The sequence below is a fragment of the Vulpes lagopus genome, chromosome 1 (genome assembly GCF_018345385.1).
Source record: "Vulpes lagopus strain Blue_001 chromosome 1, ASM1834538v1, whole genome shotgun sequence".
In the NCBI taxonomy this organism is placed as follows: Eukaryota; Metazoa; Chordata; class Mammalia; order Carnivora; family Canidae; genus Vulpes; species Vulpes lagopus.
The window spans coordinates 51,436,963-51,464,471 of record NC_054824.1 but is presented as its reverse complement, the minus strand read 5'-3'; the positions used below and the strand labels follow the sequence as shown (position 1 = coordinate 51,464,471).

Below are 27,509 nucleotides of genomic sequence, written 5' to 3'. Positions count from 1 at the left end.
TACTATGCTAAGTGAAATAAGCCAGACTGAGAAAGGCATATTACCATATGGTTTCACTAATGTGTAGAATCTAAAAAGCAAAAGAAATTATAAGAGAAACCAGAAGCAGAATCAGACCTGTAAATACAGAGGACAAATTGATGGTTGCCAGAGGGAAGAGAGGAGGAGGATGGGAAAAATGGATGAAGGGGAGTGGGAGACATAGGTTTCCAATTATGGAATGATTAAATAATGACAATAAAAGGTACATCATAAGGTATATAGTCAAGTATTATAATAGTGTCTTTTGGTGACAGATGGTAGCTATACTTGTGGTAGGCATAGCATAGCAGATAGAGATTTGAAGCACCATGTTGTACACCTGAAACTAATGTAACATTGTGTGTCAACTATATTTCAAATGAAAACACTTAAAAACCCCAACACTTGAGAGACTGCCATTTATTTTAATATGAGAAGGGAAATATTTGAAGGTGTGATCCATAGAGTTCACTTTTCCTGGTTCACTCTGCTCTAGAGCATACCAGCTTCCCACCTATTCTCAAGTAATTAGGATGTGGATCTTATAGAACCAGAATTTAGTTATTGTTGTATAAATAAAATAAAATTATGAAAGTTTCTGTATTATTGTTGTATAAATACAATAAGATTATGAAAGTGCCTGTATTGGGAAGGGATTGCGACTTTTAGTTCAATGCATTGAAATAACAGTTTGAGAGCTTCCAAATTCCATGGAAATTGTGTTCAACTCTGTCACTGTTTGAATGATGAAGTTAAAACAGGAGAGATAAACAACCCACATAATCTTGTTAATGATGTTTCAATACAATTCAACTTAACAAGCATGTAGAAAACACCTGCTGAGTGCCCACCACTATGCCAGCTTTTTGGGGGATATGTGTTTGTGTGTATGTCTGTTTTAAGGAAAGTAAGTGATAATTCTTTGTCTTTAAAAAAAAGTATTTTTCAGCAGAAGAAAAAATATATATACATAATGTGGAAAAGCTATATGGGGTTATTAAATTTACGGTAAAACTTGAAAACAAGTATAAGGCAATATTAACATAGTGTAATATAGATAATACATAATTGTTCACTGAATTCAATATTATAGAAGTATAATTATGGGGTATGGCTAATGAGAGAAGTAACAATAAATGTCAGGCCTGCTAGAAATGTTTAGGATTTAGTTAATGAAGAGGGAAGGAGCTAGCATTTCAGAAACAGTAAATAACCTGACCAAATATACAGAAGATGAACCCAGAGGAGTATGTATAGAGACATAAGATGATTGGTCTTATCATCAAATAGTGATAATTGTAGTCATAATTATCTTAACAGATAACATGCCATCTGTGATATAAGAACTATATAAAACATACAAATTAAAAATTAAAAGAGACTGTCAGTTATACTTTTTATGATCTTATAAAGTTAGTAATATTATTTTTTCCATATTATATACCAAAACACAGAAGCAATAACTCAATATCAATTTCTATAATTTTTAGGTCATTTAAAAATGTATTTTTAGAGATTATTAAGTCCTTGTATTTTAAACTTTCAAAGCAAATGGGATAGAGAAAATCTAACATTTTTCTATAATTCTAAATTTAAGAATCTTATTTATAATGACCTGGTGATTACCTTTTCAATACATATGTGTGGTTATGGAATTAATTTGTTATATATTAAAAACAACCTGATGATATAAACATTACTGTCTCCTGAATTTATTAACAATTATTTCTTGAACCATAGTACCATATAATTAAATTATTCATTATCTTTGTGAAAAGTGATTTTACTCCAGAGGCTTTTTCAAAGTGTTTCTGTTTGTGGTTCACTCTGCTTTGTTCATGTTTTGTCCTATTTTTGGAGAGTTGGAAGATAGTAAGCCCAGAGGGCTTTTGATCAAGTCAAGGTCTTTTTTGTCCTAAAATCAAGTGTGTTGAAGATCTGTTCTCTCCCAGCTCACTTACTGTTCCCAATATTGAAGACTTTTCAGCATTTGCTTTATTTTTTGTTTAATTTTTTAAATTTTCAAGTTAAAAATTCTGTTTATAGAAGTGCATGATAAATTTGATGAACACGAAAATATGAAGAATAATTATATCTATTTTACTTACTTTTTGAAAAAAATGTTTCTTATAATGGGCAGAATTTATCACTTCTGCAAAAATAGTTGCTTTCTGAGACATGCTGTTCTTAGTTATATTTATTTTTTCCTAGCTTCTTGCTATTATCTTTCCAGGTAAAAATCCACCTACATTTTTTTTTATTGCAAACTATTATTTGCAGGAATTGTAACTTAAGTATAAAAATTCATTAAAATGCATACTGGAATAGATAAATTTTATCCTAGTTTCCTTTGATGTTTGACTAGTTTTGTTTTAATTGCTCCGATTATTTCATAGATTCATAAGAGGAAATAGACAAAAGCTTTGGGATATCAAAGAATTCATATGCGTCTATGGGTTGTTTCTTGTCTTGCTTCTTCCACTGTGGTGCTAATCCAAGCATAGTGCTCTCTTTGAAGTCAAGAGCTTCAGATTTAGATCAGCTTCACTCAGTGCCAGATCCCAAAAGAAAAGAGGTCCTAGAATACAAATGGCCATCAAATTAAAACATGAATGCATGAAGGGTATTAGTTCAAAGTGTGGGCCCTACTGTCCTTTGATATTGAAATAAAATGGAACAGCTAGAGTATACTGAGCTAAATTCAGATATGAAGCATATTTGATATTTCTTTTTCATAGGTAGAATCTTAAGGTTTTGAATCTGTATTAGTATGATATAATTGATATAATTTAATTTCAGATATAGTGTTAAAGTATTATTTTACAGTATAATCATGGCCCTAAACACAATGAGAATCTCCATCAATGATGCTCAGTCTACTCTGATTAACATCTACATTGTTGAGATATTTCTGTTCCATAGGAAAGCCTGAATATCATTAAAACGAATTCCTGGAGTTGTATTTGAGTTCCTAATATATTTGGTCTTCATTTATAAAATAGTTAAAATTTTTCTCCTAGGGAATTACCATGGTATTCCATACAGAGATTGGAGGCTATTACCTCAAAACTTCAAACATTTGCCATTAACTGAAGATGGTTTGAAGCTCTTTTTAACTGTGAGGGCTCCAGTGGCGTGCTTGCCCCGACCTTAAAGCTATTTGGATGCATGGCTTGGGAGTCAATTGGGAGCATTTTAATATTTCATGAACATTTATAGTTGGTTTTTTATTTATAAACTCTCATTCCTTGAAGGCATCAAAACATTTCCAAATACATCACATTGAAAAATTGGTGATGGCAATCTCTATGTGATTCTCTCCATTTCTGCTGATCCACGTGTAATTAGGGAAATTAGTAATATGGAATGTACCTCAATGGGCTAAAATAGTTGATCTGGTTCAAGGAAATCATTCGTTCAATAGACACATTCATCAGGTGTTTATTATGTACAAGGCACGTTTCAAAGTCAGGATGTTGCAGCAAATAAATTTGCAAAAATGCTTGCTCACAGAAAGTTTATATTCTTGGGTAGAAAAAGAAATAATCAGTAATTACCACTACCACCTTCCCACTGCCATAAGTAAATTTCCTGGTGTGTTAGCAGGTCATACATGGTATGGAGAAAAGTATAGCAGGGTAAGGAATAGTGTCACAAATTAATATTGGGTGGTCAAGATAGATTTCTTTGGGAAGGTGACATCCAAAGAGGTGATGTGCCTTAAAAGAATATAGTCAGGAAAAATAGCTGATCACAGAGAGTGTTCAGCAAAGATAGAGGAGCCAGTGTGGCAAGAGAAGATTTGTATGAGGAAGTTGAGGTTGTCAGAGACACATGTAACTGCAAGCTGGGGCCTGTGAGATCTTGTGGGCCATTTACTCTTTGCTTTTTAATTTGAGTAAGAAGCCATTGGAGAGTTTTGAATAGATAATTGGCACAATCATGTCTATGTGGCTGCCATGTTAAGAAAAGACTGTAAGAAGGTGAAAGTGGAAATTACCTTAGGAATCTCTTGGAATAATCCAAGCAAGTGATGATGATGGCTTTGGTGTGGTTCTAGTGGTGAAGATGAAGATCATATATCTGTACATATTTTGTAGGTAGGGTAACAAACATTCACAATCCTTTTTCTTTTTAAAGATTTTATTTATTTATTCCTGAGAGACACACAGAGAGAGAGAGAGAGAGGTAGAGACACAGGCAGAGGGAGAAGCAGGCTCCACACAGAGAGCCTGACGTGGGACTCCATCCTGGATCTCCAGGATCAGGCCCTGGACTGAAGGTGGCGCTAAACCGCTGAGCCACCCGGAGTTCCCCAACATTCACAATCCTTTGTGAAATGATAAAATAATTTAAACTAGATATATGTGTTTTCTTTTTCTTTTTGTCCCACTGTTTTGTACACAATTTTTGATGCCTTTGTGGAGATTCTAGATTTTCCAAGATTCTCCCTTTCCTGTTACCACTTATATCTATGTACCAACCAATTCAGTGTCTCATTCCCTTTGTTTCTCTCCAGCTAGCCTTTCTGAATTGAGTTTGGCAGTGATTCACACTCAAGTGTCAGTGATTGACAAAATCTTCTTTTTTAACTCCTTGAGGAGTATTTTCATTTTAATTCAGGGAGAGGCTTGTGCAGTTTAACCCCAAAAGGGGATTTACAAAAAATAAATAAATAAATACATCAAAAAACAAAAAAACAATAGGGATTCAAGGTTATGAGTTCTAATCGTGGAAGTTCACATCACTGAAAGACTTTGAAAAGTAAACATGAAATGCCTTTAGGGTGTACTTGGAAGGGAGAAGAGGGTCTCTAATCAGCCAACTGTGTCTAAGACATGAATAGTAGATAAGAACTAAAATTTTGTTCATGTCCTCTAAATCTTACTGTAGCTTTCAAAAAAATACCTCACTTTAAATCAACAAATATTTACCAAAAACTATTCTTTATCAGGATGGTATATTAGAAATAATAGGTCTTTTAGAGAAGATATTTTCTATCAGGCTAATAGGGATGCCGAAATATTGTAATACAATAACATATTGTATGTTTAGAGTACTAGAAACACAAAAAGTAAATCTCCCATGGAGTAGGGTCCTGGGAAGAGAGTTGTTCAGGGAATTTCTCCCTTTCCTCTATCCCCCACCACTTCCCCACTGATTCAGTTCTCAGGATCATTATAAAGATTATGCTCTCCCAGTGATCCAAGTGTAAGGGAGATATCTGGGCAATTTCCTTCTGTGAGTTGGATCAGGGCGTGGGCTGAGCTTTTGTCTCAGGGAAATTCTGACTCAGGCAGAGCATGGTCATTGATGAGCAGGAAGTGTACATTTGAGCAATGCTCTCATTTCTACTCATGGATATATCAGGAAAAAGAAGTTGGCCATGGTGGTAGGAAGGCTTTCTGCCAGGGTTCTCTCTTGTTGTTCGTGTAATCTGAAGTTCTGCCCTTCACTAAAACTTAGAGTACCACCATGCGTTCAAATTTCTACTAGGCAACTAGTGTAGTTTGCTTTGAGATCTCCTGGGCCCTTATTACTGGATCCTGTGGTGGAATTTTAGGCATCAGCAGCAGATAGGATAGTGATGAGAAATATTTTCTGAAAGGGAAAGATATGTTCTTGCTGTCCCCCTAGGGGACAGGATTTATTTTGCAATTATCTAGGATAAATAGAATTTATAAACAGCATTAGCTCTGATAAACTTATGTAGTAAAATATCATTTCCTTTTCTAAACCTAAATTTTACCCTGAATTTGTTATATAGTGGATATTTATGGGGCTACCTAGGTGGCTTGGTTGGTTAAGTATCTGACTCTTGATTTCAGCTCAGATTATGATTTTAGGCTCATGAAATCGAGCTCTACACTGAGGGTGGAGTCTCCTTAAGATTCTCTCTCTCCCTCTCCCTCTGCCCCTCCTTGCCAAATGAATACACTCTGTCTCTCTTAAAAAAGGGGGGAGGGGCCCCTGGGTGGCTCAGTAGGTTAAGCATCTGCCTTCAACTCCTGTCATGATTTCAGGGTCTTGGGATCCAGCTGTGCTTTGAGTTCCAAGCTCAGCAGGGAGTCTGCTTCTCTCTCTGCCCCTCCCCCTGCTTGTGCTCTCTCTTGCTTGCTCTTGCTGTCTCTCAACTAAATAAAGAAATAAAATCTTTTAAAAAAATAAAAAGTATAAAAGGAAAGAAATATTTTTTGAATGTTGACCAAAGCATAGATTATAAATTGAACACATAAAATTTTTTGCTGGATTTGGGGTCAGGCTAGTCAGTTTTACCTTCTTTGATCAACTGATAGTGATTCCATCCTGTAACACTACAACTTATTATTCAAGTTATATTTACCTTGACTAGAGTAATTTGCAATTTTATTTTTTAATTTTTAAAAAAGATTTTATTTATTTATTCATGAGAGACAGAGAGAGAGAGAGAGGCAGAGATATAGGCAGAGGGAGAAGCAGGCTCCAGGCAGGGACCCTGATATGGGACTTGATCCCGGGACTCCAGGATCACACCCTGGGCCGAAGACAGGCGCTAAACTGCTGAGTCACCCAGGGATCCCTGTGATTTGTAATTTTAAACCAAGGAAGGGAAACCAATAAATTTAATTTAACACCTGGAAGACTTGCAATGCTAAAGAAGAAATATGTTCTAAATTAGAATATTGTTAAGAGAAACCTGAAGAAATATAGTGAGCCCCAAAAATATCTCTAGTGTCAACAAGAATGTGAAAATCATTGATTTTCACATTCTTGTTGAAAAAGAAAGACTACATATGTCTTAAAGACACATAAAGTCCAATAGATGAGGAATGAGAAGGAAACATCTATATGCTCTAAATTCATATCTTCTGGTCATAGCTAATTGTATCTCAAACAGATGAAATTTCTACTTCTATTGTAAATGATGGGAACTAGGAGATTTGCTGGAAAAAGAAGTTGAGCCATATTTTCTATTTTTCACAAAAAAGGGAAGGTAAATTCTGAAAATCATTGCCTATATTCTTTGTGATTGTTTCCAAAAGCAGTTATGACTGAAAGCCAGACATTTTCTTCAAGCTATGAATGTTTATTGAATTGCCTCTCAAGTTCAGCTTTTGTGATTTTTTTCATGATATCCTGAATAAGGAGAGATATGGGATGTGTAATGACATATTTCTGTGAACTCACATGTATTCTGAGTGCCTAATCTAAACCATCCTTGAGGCCACTTTCTATTCCAGCACTCTGTTTTAATTTTCTGTGAATTATTTATCTCACTATGACTTTTGCTTTCTTATTTTTTACTTGTAGTTTGTCTCGTTTATTAGAGTGTAAGCTCTAGAGAGTAATGGCTTTGGATGTTTTGTTCACTGCTGAATCTCTAATATTTAGAGCAATGTAGGTCACAAAGTAGATACTCAATAATATTTTGTTGAATGAATCCATTAGTTGAACTGTCATATACAAATAGACTTACAGGATAAATTGATGTCCACCAGGTCGGTAGAATCCAGGAGGCAAGAGCTCCCTATCCTTAGTATATGACTTGAATGAAGATAAAAATGACTTGCCTAACAAAATGGCACATGAAATAATATAAAAATTCTTATCTTCATAGTTTATAATAACAAACCAAAACTAATCAGGTGAAACTGGGTAGAGATGGTGCCTAAGGTACTATTTTGGGATTTAGAGAAAAAAAACAAACAAAAACATCATTACAGGATGGAGTTTAATTTCAACAAATGTTAAAAAAAAAAAGAGAGAGAGAGAGATGAAAGCATTAGGGATTTAAGGTGGTAGTACACTCAGTGTGGTCCAAAAATATGAAATGACTCCAACTTCACTCTCCTGTATATTCTAAACTTACCACAAAAGACAAGGAGAAATTTCCAAATATTATCATCTTCATTGTATTAATTGGGTTGTTGTTGATATCATGAAGGCGACTATATTCTACTTTGTGTTAAAACTACATCTAGTTAAACATACATTTTTTTAAAAAGATTTTATTTATTTAGAGAGTGTGCGTTTGTGTGGGTGAGTGGGGGAGGGGTAGAGAGAGAAGCTCCTACTCCTAAGTAGGCTCCACACTAAGCATGGCCTGATCTCATGACCTTGAGATCATGACCCAAGCCAAAGTCAGGAGTCAGATGCTTAATTGACAGAGCCAGGTATCCCAATATTCACCTTTTCAAAATTTAAAGGAATATTGACAGAAGAAAGTGATGAGGATAGTGACATTCTTTAATTGAGGATCAGTAAGGGGGGGTTTGTGGAAATAGCAGTACAACTCTCATACAGAATTGAACTCTTTACATGTATCATCATTCCAAGGTGGGAACGAGGGACCAATGGAGTAAGTTAGCAGGAAGCATATTTTGGCTCAATGTAAGGGAGAATTTTGTACCACTTCTAACAATTAGACCTACAAATGCTGTCTTAGGAGGTAAGCAAGTATTCACGTGGTGGCTGAACAGACTGATCAGAGAGATTCATGTCTTGGATGAGGGGGTTGAACCAATGGCCTTCAATATCACATCTAAGTCTAAGATTCTATGGCATTATGTGTGCAATAACAATATATCTCTTTGTACAGACTTGTTCAACTATATACTTTAAGGCAGTTGGGGATAGAAGAACAAACTATGTAAATGGTTGTGTATACTGACATGAGAGGCAAGGGCCTATGGTGCATAAGTGCACAGTTGTTGATTGGCATGTCTACATCCAAATCCCAGCTATGACTTAGTACCTTGTGGCTTTAGATAAGTTACTTAACATCTGTGTATTTTAGTTTCCATATATAAACTGGATATGATATAGAATCTACCTAATAGGTTGGTTGTTGTGGTGATTAAATGAGATAATACACATAAAGCTTTCAGAGTAGTTCCTGGCTCATAGTAATTGTTAGCTATTATTATTACTCAAACTATCATTGCAATTAAGTATTAATAAAACCATCATGGAGTATTGATATATTGTTATGCATTCTTTGTTTAGATTTTCTTTGAGAAAAAAAATATTATCTTATAGAGAAAGTATGGATATTGGATCCAAACAGGCCTGGGTTCCAAACCTATTTCTGTTCTTTACAGGCTGTGTATCTTAGACAAGTCACCTGACCATACCATGCCTCCTTTCCCTAACGGTTCTTTAGCTATAGGGCTTCTGCAAAACTAAATGAGGCACTGTATATAATTTGCTTATTAATGAGTGCCAGACATTATTCTTCACAAAGAGAATGCATTTCATTTTCAGTCATTACCCAAAATATGTCATATGGGGACTATAGCAGTATAGGGTTAATATAGACACAAGGGCTTGAAGGGACCTGAGACTTTTCCTCCAGGGCTGGCATTATGATTTTTCTCTACCTCACCCTTCCTTTCTAAGGAAAATGAGTGTGTTATCTTACTTTCCTCACATCATTTCAATAGAATATTACTTCAATTATATTCATAAAACTCAAAGCTTTGTTTTATTTGACTATCATGTCTTCTTCTATAGATCCTGTGGTCTGCCCAGGGGGCTAGGACAGCTTGGAACCATGTGCCAATTTCTAGCTGGATCTGGGCCCCTGGGGAAACTGTCTGAGACAGGAACTTTTGAAGAGATGGCAGCCTTGACCTTGATTAAGCAGCTTGGGACCCAGAGCAATATCAAAACTGGGGCTTTTGATTATGATAGTATTATGATTTATACAACTTCCTCATGCTCAACCCTCTCTTTCAAATAGGCCACAAAACTGACCTATATTACTCTGAGTTTTATTTAAAAGTCAGGATGTTTTATCATTTGATTCATTAATATCACTGCATTAAGAAGAGCAAGAAATGATGAAGTTTTAAAAAGTGTTTAAGATCAAAAGTTTGGCTTTCTAGCTTTTTCATTATGGGGTTAAATTGCTGATATTACTTCTATTCAAAATATCCTACTTATTAAACATTGCTGCTAAATTTTAGGTATTCTGACTCTTGCTTTTATGAATGATGCAAGAAAATATACCAAGGGTTCAATAAAATTTATAGGCAAAATGTTAGTTAATTATGATACTATAAAAAAGAATCCCTTTCATTTAAAAAATATTTTATTGATTTGTTCATGAGAGATGCAGAGAGAGAAACAGAGACACAGGCAGAGAGAGAAGCAGGCTCCATGCAGGGAGCCTGATGTGGGACTCAGTCCCGGGACTCTGGGATCACTCCCTGAGCCAAAGACAGATGCTCAGCCACTGAGCCACCCAGGCATCCCAGAATCCTTTTCCTTTGAGAATTAAGCAAAAAACCAAAAACATCCCACCCATGTTTATAGGCTAGTACTCTTATGAGCAACATACTACTCATGATAAATTTATATGTAACTTTGTAGAAATGGATGTTTTTAAGTTCTGAGACTATATAGCACATAATTGTCTATAATCCCTAGACTGATATTTTACTGTGATATTTCTTTGTTTCTCATTCTAATAAAATATTAACATGGTAAGCTAATTTTTTCTGTCAAAAACAAGTTGTAGTAATTGTTTTCTTCATTTGATAACATGTCATTTAACTTGGCAAAACTAGTCTAAAATTATGTTCTATTCTTCTCCTTTTTCATCTCCACTCTTGCTTTCTGGTTACTCATTCTAGCAATACAAGACCAAGTCAAGCTACAAGGCTTTTGCAGCAATCCCTACAAACACATTGCTTTTGGAACAGAAGGTCAGTGTTGGCTCAAAAGCAGAGGGAATTTTATGTTTTTAGTGTCATTTTTGTTATATGTTCTGAAATGTCTGTTTTGAAGTTCTGCTTTTACTAAAATGTTTTTATTTTATTTTATTTTATTTTATTTTATTTTATATTTATTTTTGTTCTTAGTTTAGAATGACATGATGAAAGCATCTTGGTGAATAGAATTTGAGACATCACTGATTTATCACCAGAGGCTAAATATGAGCTTAGAATTGTCCAGTCCAATGTAAAGCAGGCCTGGGAAATTTAATTCAGATTTGGATAGATCTCTGTCCTTTGGAATTTTAAGTGGTTGTTATATTCAAGAGTTTCCACCTCTTTTCACATTGATCAAAAGAGTAGAGGGGAAATGGGGTTGCATGAGGACATCTGGCCAGTTTGGTCAAGACTTGGTGACTAGTAGTGGCTTCTACAGGGTAGAAACATGTTAGCTGAGTATCCAACTTAGCTTTGCCCCTTAGATCCTAACATGGGCTAAAACTCTGTCCATTCTCACCAGCCACTGATGATACCTTCATGAATGAGAGAGAGGATTGAGATCACTTCCAGTGACCCAGCTGCTTTCACATGCCTCTAGGGCATTTTTGATTTGCTACTAAGAGTCATTAATTACAAAATTACAGGATTCTGCTTCAGTAGGTAAATTAAATTAAAGCCTCTTGTTTAATAAGCACATTACATATGCTCAAATGAAGGCCAAATGGAGGATTATATCAGAATCAAAATGAAATCAACTACCAGGCCTATGAAATTATTCATTTCATGTTATTTTTGTGATATTTATTTAGGCAATTTATCTCAGTGCATTAAGCCTATTTTTTTTTCGGTATAATTATAGTGTTTCAAATACTGTTATCATAATTTGTTAAAATGTTAATGTTTGCCAACCAGGTGGTATTTTGACCACTGATTTATGAATTTACTTTCTTTTATTTTAATATGATCTGGGAAATAAAATTTTTACATGATCTCTTGTCTAAAATATAAGAATCAGTGGGAGATGCTCAGTAGCATACAAGTGGGTATTAGTGGGCCGCATCTCTTCTACCATAATCTCTGAAAACTGATTTCAATTTATGCACATGTGGTCCAGAGTCTATGCTCAGTCCATGTCTGAATGCTTTCAACTGAAGGGTTGAGGCATCACTAGATTGCAGAGAGATCTGCGACTTTTTCTCTAGCTTCTCTTCTGAATTTCTACCTTTTATAGCTCATGAAAAGATGAGATGGGCCTAATCACTGATTTCAGGAGGCTCAGGAGAATGCAGGAAGTGACATTTTCACCAGTTTCCCCTTATCCTATTGTTTAGGGTTGTTATGTTGAGCCATAGTGCAATGTTTTCTCAGTGCAGACCCTTTGCCCATTTCAGATGGATATTTCTGAAATATGGTTACAGTGTGTGATTCTACAGAAGTGGAGAAACTTTCCTTCTCAGCAGCCAGGCACAGAGAATACAGGCTTATTGGTGTCCCTCCATCATTCTTGTCTCACCTAACCTAGTACATTCTCCTGTACCTGTGGGCTACCACTATATTAATTTTCTCTTTAGAAAAATAATAGTTACTTCTTCTTGAAAGACTCTTATAAAATAAGGCTGGATATCATCATTGGTTCCAGAATCTCTGTCTACCAGCTCTCTTTTCTTCCAAGTAAATGGATTTTAGAGATGATAATCTATTAGTTGGTCATTGAAAATGAAGAATTATTACTTTAATTTCCAGTTTCATCACAAACCCATTTCATAAATGTATGTGGTAACATTACTATGTATTGAACCTAATGCAAGTTCATATAGGAGAGATTTTAGTGTTTTAAATTTTGAATAAGACAAACTCTTTAGGAAAACTTTAATATTTATAGTATAGCAAGACATAAATATCATGGTATCTAACCTAAAATAGTGTTTTTCTAGAGAGAACTGACTATTGTATAAACACTAGTGTGGGTAATTATCTCTTGGCTAAGAGAAATTGGTTTGGACCATAAATATTTGAATTGTTCAAAGGTCACAAGATATGACATGTTTGTTTTTTCTTTAGTGCCTTTGTATAATTTCAATTTACTTATTTATTATTTGCTGGTTTTCCCACATTGTGTATTGCTCAATGAGAAGCCTTAATCCATAAGAATTTTTAAATAACAAAAGTCTTATCTCAAGATTTTTTTCAGCATTTATTTCCTTATTCACTAATATTGAATGATATTTCCTTTCATGGTTGTAGTTTTTAAAAAATTAAATCTGGTAACTTAGGTCTTTTTATCCATCTGTTTATATAATAGAACTCATCCTATGCCATTAAAATCAAAAGGACGTATTTCTGAATTGAGTAGGAAAATTAAGAGTATAATCATCAGAAATTCATCTGTTTGGGGAAGAATTAATACTTTGGAATATTTTTGGAAATCCCTTTAATATCACACAGACCACCACAACTAAAGCAAAGGGTGATGCTGCAGTCCAATTACAATATTCTGTTAGGGTCTATGCTGTGGAATGTCTTAAAGATAGAACTAACAAATTTAATTCAGACAGTTCAACAACCACATTAAACTCACGGTTGATGTATTATATCACATTTTATTTTGTATATGGTATAATTAATGAGGAACTGGAATCACTTTTAAAAATAATGCTATTTTTTAAAAGCAAAATTTTCTCCCAGTTGAAGTAGAGGCATCCATTTCAATCACATAGTAAGCTATTATTGAATCACTGGATTGGTTTCAGCTTTAATCACCCCTAGATGAAGCCCATCATTTTCAGAAGAGTACATTTTGTTGGCAGGGGACATGAGGTTTCTGGTACTTCTGTTCTGTAATTTATTGTCTACATCAAAACTTAAATTCATAGCTTATTCTGTATTCTGTAATTTCCGCCCCCCCCCATGAATGTTTAGGAAGGAAGCATTTTTTAGCTTAAGTCTTAATGAAGGCTTTATAGGAAGAGATAAATATAAAGCATATTTTAATATGTTAGTTTCAGAGTCTTTGACTTCATTTCCTGCCAATAGTCATCTTCTCCAAGATTGAGATGAGAATAAAATACACGTGATTATAAAGCAGGAACAAAGTAATGGATAAGCTTGCATTTGTGACTGTCCACAAACCTTATTACAGTATATTCACCCATATTGTTGAGGAAATAATTTTGAAATTGACATTCCTTTCAGTCTTGCTATGTTCTTCTCAGAGAATGTCAAAAATCTTTCTCTCTCTTATTGACTAATTTTCCTTTTTATTATCTGAGTCAGATAGCAATAGGTAGAAAGTCAAAATTAAATTAAAGGACTCATGTTAACATTCCACATAAATGTCTTTTTATTTTCATTGTGAAATTAAGGAAATAAAGGATGAAGAAAGAAATATTTTCATGAAATAAAACATCATGCATCATTATTATTTAACAAGTGATTCATATTTTTCCATGAAAGTATTTTTTCTTTTTTTATAAAGCAATTTAAGTTCTCTATTCCCTTCCTTACAAGTATTCCTCAGGATAAAATCAAGGCCAGAGTTAGGTACCATTTTTCAACAAATGGCATTTCTAGCTGCCATTTTCAAGACACATTTACTTTATAAGCTATGTGATTTGAAAGAATAATAATAGAGTAGCTCAATTTAATAAATATAACATTTAAATTATAGCATTAATTATTTAAATGAAAGGTAAGGTATAAAAATTATTTTATTTTTCCCAGTAGAAGGAAGTTAAAGAATAGCTATTCTGAGGATAATTGTAAAAATTGTGCTATAAAAATGGGAAGGTAAAGATGTATGCTATTTCATCAGTTTTCAAATCAATTTATCCTAAATTGCCAGCTTAAAATTTTAAACCATGAGTTGGTAAACTTTAATCTAATTAAACATATGTATTTTGGTGAGAATATTTTAAGATCTCTACATGTCTCAAAAATTTAACAAAATCTGGTCGCTAGCTTAGCATATGGCTTATCCTAGAGAGACATCTCTTAATTGATTAGTACAAGTGACTGTGTGTCGATTTTTCTGGCAATGGAAAAGTGCCCAGGACCCAAATCTATTCCAGTTTGTTCTCAAGCAATTGTCTCTTATACACAAGTCTCTTTTAAAGCACTTACCATATTTAATTATGCATGTTGGTAGTGTTTTTTTTTTCCTACTATAAACTATTTGAGGAAATATAGTAGCTTTTGTTAAATGTTCATTGAATGAATTAATTTACTTTGCAGCTGGATAGGTCTCTAAAATGTCCAATTTTATTTCATAGGATTTTAAGTAAAATTTTCGCTCATAAAATCATAAAAATTAAGGACCCTAATGTATTATAATTGGGGCAATGATAATTAAGAATTGTTCTTTAGGGTAGAATAAACTTCATCAATTCTATTTCCATGGAAAAGCTATAAAGGACCTTCCACTATAAGGGAACTAAGTTGATTTTAGACTTGATACATTTTAACAACTAGAAAATACAATCACAATGGCCACCATATTGAGTATTGTAGTGAATCAGACACTGAACTAAATGTTTTATTGTCCTCACAACTCTGTGACTATTTTGACATTCAAAGATGCCAAATAAATGCCCCAAAGCAGCAGGGCTAGTATGTTGCTGAATTGAACCTTACAGGATTATCTCCCAGCCTTTTTCTGTTCACCATACAATAGTGACATCAACTAGCTAAAGTGAAATATTGAGAAAGAAATGACAAATTTTTATTTCTGTCTGCAATACTTTTTTTTCATTACTTGACAAAATGTATTTAAATCCTCATCAAATTAGAGCAACAAAAGTTGTTTTTTTATTTTTTATTGAGTAACAATTAAAGAGAATTGGAAATGATTTAGTTCTGAGACATGAGTGAGTGAAGTTTACAAAGCCACTCTGATTCCTTGAGTTACATTACAGTGAAGGAGGTTTGGGTTGAAAACAAGGATAACTTTTCTGATGTCCTTGATTAAATGAAGGAAAAAAATGAATTTTCCTGCTATTGAGCCTTAATGAATGGGTTTGAAATAGGCTGCAATGGTTGCACAAACTCTTTCTTCTGTGTGGTAGGAACAGATGTTCAACACTTCAAAGATCTTAGGATTATAAGCACCAAGTAGATTTCCTCAATTATTGAACATTTTACACCAATCATAAAAATAATGTAATGATAAATATTTCTGTATCTTTAAAGAAGCTGTATCTGGGAACCCTTTAGCTTACAGTGTACATTTTCCCTTTTTCTTCAGATCTGAGTGCTATTCAGAACTGAATCTCCAACTATATAATCAAAGTGAGATTTATTTTGCCGAGGATATCTCTAATCCTACAAATGGTTTTGTTATTAATGGCAGAAAAGCAAATAAGGCTTTTATGGGCTTCAGAGGATTTATTCTACCAAATACTTAGCTGGTCAGATTAACAAAGTATAGGAGCACTTAGGTTTAGCATGAATCATTTTGAGGGGGGTTAATTTGATAGAGTTACTGGCCCATAAAATTTTTGAAATCCAATCTAATTAGATAGTCTAGGCATCACAAAAAGTTTACAAGACCTTTTTGATTATTCTTCCTTTGAAAATAGCTTACTTTCTAGCTGCATTTAAAATACAACTGATTCATGCTGTCTTCAGATTTTTAGAACTTAATCCTATTGCCAGAGAGCAGGTTAGACTGATTTAATATATCTGACTTAAAAGTGCTTGCAGTTCCATCAGAGATCTCCTTTCAGGTGAGAAACACCTATTATAGTTTACTGGCATATGTTCCCATAAGAACTTTGATTTACAGTGCTAGTTCATAGTCCTTGGCTCTTGATTATAATGTGGTGCTGAGCTCAGAAACTATTTTCTGTGAAAACTTTGATTTACTAGGTCTCTTTTTAAAAACTGGACCACACAGTTGGCTGTTCTGAGCAAAAGATAACTACTTTTAATGACCATATTCCTGATAACTTACATTAGTTAAGAATCTTTAAAAATAGAATTCAAAGTATTCACCATTTATGTCTCACTTGGCTATCATCCAATATGGTAGAAAAAATATATTTTTAATAAAAATATTTTATTGGAGAATATTCCAAGACAACTTCACTCAAAATTAATAAATCTAAAAAAAAAAATCAATCCTCTCCTGCTGGCTAAGGTGTCAAAAAGCAATCTATGGTCAGAGTTCTTTTTAATGGTGATTTAATATATTTTCATTTAAATATAATTTTGTACTACTGAGAAAAAAAAAAACAACCTACTCTTTATGGCTGCCAGAAGGAATAATTCAAGATGATACATTTGACAAGGAACTACTCATCAATTAAAACAAAATCAATTCTAGTAAACTTCCAAGCTATTGAAATTCAAAATAACCTTGCTCCAAATTTAAATACAGTCTGAATATTGCCCTATTTCAAAGTTTCAGCATTATTCACCTAATACCGGTTATCTTCCTTAATTTTCCAAGGGTTCTGAGTAGTTTTTTTCATTCTTTGAGTAAATTTCAACATTTCAAATGGTCTATCGAAAGTTTTATTTTCCTACAGTATGTTCCCACAGAGTAACCAAGATATTAACCTTATTTGATTTTGGCTGAAAAAATATCTGCTCATTACATTAACACTGGTCATATGCTCAGATCTTTGATGGAAACACATGTAATTGAAATGCAGAGATAAAAAAAGTATTTGTTATTTAAAATATTCAAAGAGTTTAACCCTCTCTCTAGAACATTTTACCAAGGACAATTAAAATCATATTATTTATACAATTTATTTATTCACTTAACCACGTTTAGTTATTACTTTATCCTTTCAATTCATCCTAAAAATGTTTATTGATCACATATCACTGGCTCTATCCTGAGGCTATAAAGATAAATACCAATTTTTTTATTGTGATAGGGACAAATGGTCCAGTTTGGTAGAGATACTGTTGAAAAATAATTATGATATAATATACTTAAAGTATGTACAAAGTGATATGGTACCCAAGGAGGGAATGAAGACTTCCTGATATGAAGGCCAAAACTACATCATAAAGGAATTTGATTAGAATCCTAAGGATAAATAGGAATTCTTGAAGTGAGCTCAATCCAGGCAGAGTTAATAACATGTAGTTAAAAGTAACCACAAGGTCAAAGAATTAAAGTGGTTCTTTGAGGCTGAAGAGCAGCTTGCAAGTGAAGAGTAGTTAGAAGGTATTGTTGGAAAGATGAAGAAGGGCTAGATCAAACTTCTCCCCTAAGGAATTTGTTCTTAGTTCTTGTCATTAATTTCTGACTTTTTTCTTCATAATTATCATTGTGATTAGAAGCCGTGTGTGTGTGTGTGTGTGTGTGTGTGTGTGTGTGTGTGGGATGCCTGGGTGGTTCAGAGATTTAGCGCCTCCCTTCCCGCCCAGGGCGTGGCCAGGGAGTAGCAAATGGAGTCCCACATCCGGCTCCCTGCATAGGGCCTGCTTCTCCCTCTGCCTATGTCTCTGCCTCTCTCTCTCTTTCATGAATAATAAATAGAATCTTAAAAAAAAAAAAAGAAGAAGAAGAAGAAGAAGAAGCCATGTGTGGCATAAAGTCTTAAATTAAGGCCCCATATTATGTGCCACCTTGACATATAGTGAACTTGGAGGGGCCTCAAGTAGCCTAACTGCAACTTTCCCTCCTCCCTGTCCACCCCCAGATAAGATCCCCTAACCTTCCTTATCAAACCAAGTGCAGTTTTTACTGAATTGAACAAGCCAATCACAACCTTCTCAAACCAGGGAACACATATGTCACCCTTTTGATACTATAAAGCCTGCCTTCCACCACCCCTGGTAGTGCCTACTTTGTACCTGAGCACAACCCTTGTCTGGCCCTGTGTGGTGTGAAGCATTCCTTTCCTCTAGGCTGTGAATATATCTGAGTAACAAATTGTACTGTTGTTGGTTCCATCTACCAAGTGATAGAGATCATGTATTTGGCCATGCCTCTAACAGCAAGGTTAGGACCCCTCCCCCTTACTTACCAACAAGGTAAATAGGTGATTAAGACACTATGTCAGAGAAAAATGAAACTATGAACACCAACTAGGAGTTATCTTTTTGAAATTTTCTGTTCCTGCTATCCATTACTCATGACTAGTAAGTTTAGAGAACAAAGGAGAAAGGCAAAAAGAGAAAACTTTATGGTAACAAAGAGGCAATCTCACACGTTTCTATTATGTTATCATAGATAATGTTATATATTTTGTTAATTAATGCAGAATAGTAGATTTTGCACAAAAATTTTCCAGACAGTATTTTCCTTTGTGAGTTATTGAAATGAGGAGATGGTAAATTTTTATTTTTAGATGTAACTTTTTTGAATTATTAGGCAAATATCCTAGGCCAAAATGATAACTAGCATCAGGACATGGTTCCTCTTGGTGAAGACTAATAGTTCTGGATCTGTTATATTACTGGCTCTGTTAGAGGGGCAAAAATTGATTCTATTGAACCTTAGATCACATGGTTACACAGCTGGTGTGACAATTTTTGGTCAGAATATAGGTATATTAGACTGATAATGATGAAGGGAGAAAAAGAAGGTAAATCTAAGTAACAGGACAGGACAGCTGTAATTTTCAGTTGAATACAGCAGTTGCTTATGATTCATCCCAAAATATGAAGCTGAGCTCATAAAAAAGTAGGGGAAATCCCTGAGGCTCAAATAACAGAAGCAAGCAGAAATTCATAATGTTTAGTTATTCTGAAGATATTATGCTCCCTAACCATAGGGATTGGGATTTACTATCAGCTTGGTGAAGGGAGAGAAAGATTTGGGGCTGAATGAATTGAGGATTGGAATTGCCTCCCTATCATAAAGCCAAGATCTTTGAAGGGTTACACTCTCAATTACAAGATGGATAAGAAAAAAAATTTGCAAAGGGAAATTACAGGCAAAATTTCTTATATCAGCTTAGGCTCAGAGTAGGAAAAAAGAGAATCTTTAACTGTAAGCCTATCCTTTAGTGGATTTGAGATTTGAATTTGTGATAAGGAAACTTTATACTGAAAAGTTAAAATTAGTTTGTCTCATTATGCTTCTAGATTTTGTATTGCTTGGTTTAGACCTTGATATGAATGGAAAGCTGTTCAAGGGTAATTTGTAAAAAAAAAAAATAGTCTATAATATTTCTATTAGTTTTAATGTAAGCCACACTCATAACCACAATGCACAAACCTTGATATTTTGGTGGCTTAACACCATCATTATTTATTTCCTTCCCATATCATAGTTTAGTAGAGTTCATTTTGGTTCTCCCACATGAGTTCTCAGTATTTCAGTGATTTAGGAATGTAGTCTGCTTCCATCTTGCCCCTTAGTAACCTGAAGAAGAGGAAAGAGAATGAGGAAAAGTCATATCTACTCTTACCTGCCTTGTGCCAAAGGTTATATATGACTTCAGCGCACATTTATTTCATAAAAATCTCGCAAGCTCATACCAAAATTCCTGAGACCAAGGAAATGTATATGTGTCTGAGAAAATGAAAGTCTCTAATGAACACCTAGCATTTTCTTTGTCACAATATCCAAATTAGTGGAAGGAAAATGAATAAGAAAAAAAAATCAATTACAGGATTCAAAAATTGAATTAAAATGAAATAGAAAAAGTGAAACAAAAATAAAACAAACATTTGGAAACATTTAAATATATAAGTAATTGTAATAAAAGAAATGTTAACTTTTCTAATTAAAAGACAATGGAGGGCAGTCCCCGTGGCTCAGCAGTTTAGCACTGCCTTCAGCCCAGGCAGTGAGTGATCCTGGAGACCTGGGATCAAGTCCTGAGTCAGGCTCCCTGCGTGGAGCCTGCTTTTCTCTCTGCCTGTGTCTCTGCCTCTCTCTCTCTCTCTCTGTGTTCTCTCATGAATAAATAAATGAAATTTAAAAAATAAATAAAAGACAATGGAGATGAACTCTAGACATCTGCTGCTTATAAACCACTTATTTTTAATGTTTGAACACAGAAAGTTGAAAAGAAAGAGGCAAACGATGTACTAGTAAAATGCTAATCAAAACATTTCATTATATCAGGTAAAATAGATATTAAGACATAAAGCATAACTGAGGAAATAGAGGGTCACTTCATAATGATAAATATTTAATTCATGAGGGAGGAATACTTCTAATTATGAATGTAGCTAATAAAATGGCTTCAAACTATGTTGAGCAAAAATTGCTGGTATCACAGGGAGAAATGAACAGACCTACTATGATTCCCTGAGATTTGATGATACCGTTTTCAATTATTGATAGAATAAGTATGCAGGAAACTCAGTAAACTAGAGACAACTTGAACAAAACAATGAATAATTTTGATCAGATACACACACATACACACACAGAAGCCTGCAGACAATATTAGAAGATAGATATTTTTTTAAGCATCATTGGAACATTTATAAAACTGTCATGTCATATCTCATACTTCATAAGAAGTCACTATTATGAAGAAGAAATTCTCTGGCAATAATATAACTAAAATAGATAATTTTAAAATTGGGAAAATCCTCATATTTTTAAAAATTAAAAGGGGAAAACTACTTTTAAATAACCCATGAGTGTAAGAAATATTAACGGATATGTTTAAAGATATAGTGAAAATTGAATGACAATAATCATGACTTGTAAATTTAACAAAAGGAATACATTGAAGAAAACCAGGATAAATCCAAAAAATGAGAACGGAAAGAAATAGTAAAGCTTTGAACAGATATTATTGAAATGGAATATGACTATTCCAAAGAAATCAAAGCCAAAATGTAGTCTAATTAAGAGATGAGAAATTGATAAGTCTCTGGAGAAATTGATTTTTTAAAAACATATGTAGACACAAGTCAATATTAGAAATAATAAAGGAGTGTGACCAAGATGGCAACATAGTAGGTTTTTGAACTTCCCTCTTCCCATGGACACACTAAATATACAGCTATACACAGAACAATTCCCTCTGAAAGAAATCCAGAAACTATGTGAGTGACTGTTACACACTGGGTGAAAGAGAATATCAAATCAGGAAAAAAAAAAAAAAGGCTGAGACACACTGTCCTTATAAACTCTAATACTGGCACAGCTCCATGCAGTTGGGAGAGAATCCCCAACTCCCAGCTTCTCCCTAGGCATGAAAGATTTAGAACACATATCTAGCACCCGGCTTTTAAGAGTCCCACCCAAGGGCATGACTTACTAAGTTAGGAAATAGTTTTTGAAAGGAAACACCAATCACAAAGGAAAATGATGAAAACTTTGACTACATTGCAATGAAAGCTTATGTGTGTTATCAAAAGGCATCATGGCAATCATGAAAAGGAAAGGCAAGACTGGGAGAAGACATTTGTACCATGTCTAATTGACAAATACTTTGCATCCAGATTATATAAAACTTTCCAACAGATGAATAAAAAACAGACTACCCAATAGAACAATGAGTAAATATATAGAAGGAAACATGAATAACCAATAAACACATAGGAGATGCTCAACCTCAAAAATTTTTAGGCAAATTCAATGTAAAACCAAACATTTTTCAAAGTCTGAAAACAGGAACTCTCATTTTTTGCAGTTATGAATGTAAAACTATACAATTGTTTTAAATAATAATTTGACAATATCTGATAAAGTTGACTATCCTGTACTCTACTATTATGCAGCTACTTCAGTCTCAAACTACAAATCTGTGTATAAAAAAACACGTACATGGGTGATAGTTGTTACGGGTTGTAATAGGAAAAATTTGGAACACCCTAAATATTCAGCACTAGAAGAAAGTATCCATTTTTTTTTGTGGAATATGCATACAATGTGCTATAATGTAGAAGTAAAACAACTAAATGAATGGCTATATGGAAAACAATAATAATAAGGGCAAGAGGAAACTTTCGGAGGTGATGATTGTGTTTATGGCAATAGACTGTTGACATGGTTTCATGGATACATACTAGTTTTCAAATACAACAGTTGCATACATTAAATAGGTACAGGTTTTTGTATGTCAACCATACCTCAATAAAGTGGTCAATAAATCAAACAATAAATCAAACAAACACAAAAAGTTAGTTTCAAAAGAATTCCACAAAACAACCTTATATATTGTTTAGTGATATATAAATATATTGATACGTTTTAAAAATTAAAGACATAGACATGATGATAAACACAAAATCAATGAATGATTACTTCTCATGTTCATGTAGAAGATGAAAAAGTAAGCAGGGACGAATATACACTGGCTTCTATTATTTTGTAAAGCCTTAATTACTCTCAATGGAGTACATACACTCTACAGAGTGCCATCTTACTTTCTCCATATCCAAACTATATATCTGAACTATAGCACAATAAATAAAAAGTATGTTTCCAAAGAGTTGGATATCATTTGAGGTCAAGTCTGATAAATAAAGTTACCAAAACTTTTTGGATATAAATGATTAAAAATGAGGCAAGATTTTTTTTCTTGTGTATGCATGTTTTTTTTTAACTGGCCCTAAAGCATTTCCTCAGAAATAGTTTTTGTAGTATTTTGAGACATGGCTTCATCATTATTTCTGTGTGTAGCTTCCCAAAGTGATTTCTTTGAAGGGGACAAGGATGGATAACATGTCCAGGTTCTAGTTTGTGTGTTTAAAAACTCAGTCTTCGTTCTTCATTTCAACACCTTCTATCAGAGATACTCATTACGTTGGACAAACTAGACTAATGTGAGAAATGCCTCCATGCCAGATAATAGCTCATCATCAGATAATCCAAAGTTTTTTTTTCTCCTTTTTGAAATTTGAGATATACAGGGCTTTCTTTCTTTTTTTTTTCCTTTTTTTTAAAGATTTTATTTATTTATTCATGAGAGACACAAACAGAGAGAGAGGCAGAGACATAGGCAGAGGGAGAAGCAGGCTCCATGCAGGGAGCCTGATGTGGGACTTGACCCCAGGTCTCCAGGATCACGCCCTGGGCTGAAGGCAGGTGCTAAACCGCTAAGCCACCCAGGGATCCCTACAGGGCTTTCTTTGAAGAGACTTTTCTACTACATTTATATTTGACTAAAGGCCTCACATGAGAACTATTTCATTTATCACTAGGCTCTCGATGAACCAGCTAAGACTGAAGGTGTCTTCAAGGACAATGCTTTGGACCTACCTCTGGAGGTAATGACTTCAGATTACCCATGGTTTTGAGACAAAATCCCAAACCTCATTGCTAACTCGGTACCTGATTTCAATTCTTCCAGTTGTGTTTCCCTGCACAGCTCAGGCAGCAAACTGAAGAGCTCTGTGCTACCATTGATAAGGTCTTACAGGATTCCTTGTCTATGGTAATGCCTTAGACTAGAATGTGCAATTCAAATATTTGCTTCGCTTCTCTTCATTTTCCTCTGTTTGAGTATGATGCATCTTAGGCTTGTCCTTTTTTTATTTTTCTATTTTCCAGCATTCTTCTGATTCTCCTTCAAGTTCCGCACAGACGTTGTTGGGTTCTGACATGATGAAAGTATGTATGTATTTAATATAATTTACTGAACTGTAAGAGTAACTAGATCAATGGTTTTAAACTGCAGCTTAAGGCCCCATAGTGAATTGGGAAGTTAATTTAGCTAAATAGCATCCAGCATCTTAGAAATAGAATAGTAGAAATGTAAAATATCGGACTGTATTACTAGTGGTGGGTAGGCATTGCTGACATAGTTTTCAATTTGTTTACGTGTGTATATGAGTATGTGTGTACAGGGTTACAAAGTAAAATTTATTTCTAACTATGGGTTAAGTTCAAAATAATTTGAAAGCCAAAGTATTAGACCATGTACTTATATGTTGGCATTTTAAGAGGCATTTTTAAGAATCACTTATAGAATTTGTGGCTTATCCCTCTTATAGCTTTGGTACTTATGTAATTCACAGTATCTTACAAGTGGAAAAGGAAGTAGACTGAAGTTCTATTAGGCTAAGAGCTTCCACACAGGTATTATTTCTGGAACTTTTTTCCTTTTGGTCAACTAAGCTTATTTCATTGTTCTTTGACTCAGAGAGACAGAAACTGGGATATTTTAGATCATTAGTATACTACTAAGTCATTAATTTTAATCTAGTTTTTAATTATTTCCTTCTTATACTGTAGTAATTTCACTTGGTAAAATAAAATACTACATTTCTCCAAATTATTTTTTGAATGCTTAATACAGATCTACTCACCGAATTTTCAAAATGGTTGCGGCTTTTTCTTTATAATCATTAGGGTGTTTTGGTCAGTCTTATTTTCACTCTTGGAATGAGTATAAATACTTCTTTCATGTTCCTTCTAAAAGTTGTACATTGTGCATACAAAGCAGGTTTTAAATGTACAGAATTGCTTATAACGAGAAGAGTAATATCAATTTTTGATTGGATTATAAAAACTACAATTATCTGTTAATAATGACATAGGAACTCAGTAACCAATAATTTTCAATACTAAGATAATATTTTAGTAGAGAGGACTTACAAGTAGATAATTATAGCTTTTGTGTTTATCTGTTTTGTTGCATATTCTTTAAGTCTTTTGATTTAAAAATATGAAACCGTGTTTGATTTGCCTGAGGCTATATACATTTAAAATATATTTTTATTCCATTTGTTGAACATATAAAAAGTACTTTATGTTATATTTTATAATAGGACTAGGACTTAAATAGTAATATGTGAATAATAATATATGTTACTGATTTAACAAATATTTAATGCTTATAGTATTCAAAATACGTTATTCTAGGTCACTAACTTTAAGACAACTGTTTCATTCAACAAGTATTTATTAAGTGTCTATTGTGCGCCTGGGGTGTGAGGCATTAAGGGCATAATGGCGAGCAAGACCAAGTAACCTAAGGGGAATACTTTGGTCTTAGTGATCAGAAAGCAGAATTCAAGCTGAGAACAAAGATGGAAATAGTCCAAATTGTAGAAAGATTGGGGAGATTAGCTTTCAGGCAGAGGAGTAAGCATATGTACAGGAAAGAACTTAGTGTATGTGAAGATGAAGGGCAGTATGGCTGCAGTACAGTGAGCCAGGGGTAAAGCGTATAAAATGAGAAGGTGGCCCAGGGATAGTGATTTAAATGCTTATGGCATGCCATGGGGATATTGCAGGTTCAGTTCCAGACCATAGCAATAAAGTGAATATTTCAATTAAGTGAATCAAATGCATTTTTCATTTCCCAATACATATAAAATTTATGTTCACACTATATTATCATCTATAAGTGTGAAATAACATTATATCTAAAAAGCAAAGTGCCTATCTTAAGTAAAAATACTTTATTGCTAAAAAAATGCTAGCCATCCTCTGAACTTTCAGTAACCTTTTTGCTGGTGAAGGATCTTGGCTCAGTGTTGCTGGCTGACTGATCAGGGTGGTTGTCACTGAAGGCTAGAGTGGCTGTGGCAATTTCTTAAAATAGGACAAAAATGAAGTTGGCTACATTGAGTGACTCTTCCTTTCATGAACGATTTCTCTGTAGCATGCAATGCTGTTTGATAGCATTTTACGCAGAACTTCTTTCAAAATGAGAGTCAGTCATTTCAAATCCTGCTACAGCTTTATCAACTAAATTTATGTCATTTTCTAAATCCTTTGTTATCATTTCAACAATCTTCACACTCTCTTTACCAGGAGTACAGTTCACCTCAAGAAACCACTTTTGTAATGCTTGTCCATAAGAAGCAACTCCTTATCTGTTCAAATTTTATCATGAGATTGCGGCAGCTCAGGCATATCTTTAAGGTTTCACTTTTAATTCTTTTTTTTTTTTTTGCTATTTCTACCCTATCTGCACTTCCCTCCCTGAACTCTTGAACTCCATAAAGTCCTCTGTGATGGTTGGAATCAACTCCTTCCAAACTCTTGTTAATGTGGATATTCTGACCTCTTGCCATGAGTTAAGGATGTTCTCAATGGCATCAAGAATGGTGAATCCTTTCCAGAAAGTTTTCTTTTTTTTCTTTTTTTCAAAATTTGAAGTCTCTCTTCCTCTATCTCAGCCCCCCCCCCCACCTCACTTGTGCTTAGTCTCTTTCTCTCTCAAAAAGAAATAAAATAAAAAGTTGAAGTATACTTGATACATAATATTACATTAGTTTCAGGTGTAATAATATCATGGTTTAACAATTCTATATCTTGTACTATGTTACCATGAGTGTAACTCCCATCTGTCATCATACAATGCTATTATAATGCTATTGACTCTATTCCCTGTGCTGTATCTTTTATTCCAGTGAGTTATTCATTCCATAACTGGAAGCCTTTATCTCCCATTTTCTCTCTCACATTTGACCATCTCCTTACCTCTTTCCCTCTGGCAACCACCAGTTTGTTCTCTGTGTTTATGAATTTTTTTCTGCCTTTATTTGTTTGCTCCTTTGTTTTGTTTTTTAGACTCTGCTTATAAGTGAAATCATATGGCATTTGTCTTTGTTTGGCTTATTTCACTTAGCATAATATCCTCAAAGTCTTTCCCTGTCATTGTAAATGACATAATATTACTTGAAAGTCAATATTACTTATTGATCCGTGAGCTGAAGAATGGATGTTGTAACAGCAGTCATGACAACATTCATCTTGCTTTACATCTCCATCAGAGCTCTCAGGTTACCAGTTGTTTTGTCAATGAGCTGGGATATTTTGAAAGGAATCTTTCTTTGTGGGTAGTTGGTCTCAACAGTGGGCTTGAAATATGCAATAAACCATGTTATAAACAGATGTGCTGTCATCTAGGCTTTGTTCCATTTATAGAGCATAGGCAAAGTGGATTTAGCATCATTCTCAGGGAT

General features: G+C 34.1%; 1 protein-coding gene across 7 annotated transcripts in view; it reads left to right on the top strand.

Annotated features, from left to right (window-relative positions):
• Nucleotides 1-27,509, top strand: part of LOC121490761 (muscular LMNA interacting protein) — a 254,409-nt gene that overhangs the window by 139,133 nt on the left and 87,767 nt on the right. For all 7 annotated transcript variants that reach the window (XM_041754765.1, XM_041754750.1, XM_041754757.1 and 4 more), the window contains 4 exons: nucleotides 10,638-10,709; nucleotides 23,793-23,858; nucleotides 23,942-24,025; nucleotides 24,142-24,201. In XM_041754765.1, coding sequence (XP_041610699.1) covers nucleotides 10,638-10,709; nucleotides 23,793-23,858; nucleotides 23,942-24,025; nucleotides 24,142-24,201 — 282 coding nt within the window. The remainder of the gene's footprint in view (nucleotides 1-10,637; nucleotides 10,710-23,792; nucleotides 23,859-23,941; nucleotides 24,026-24,141; nucleotides 24,202-27,509) is intronic.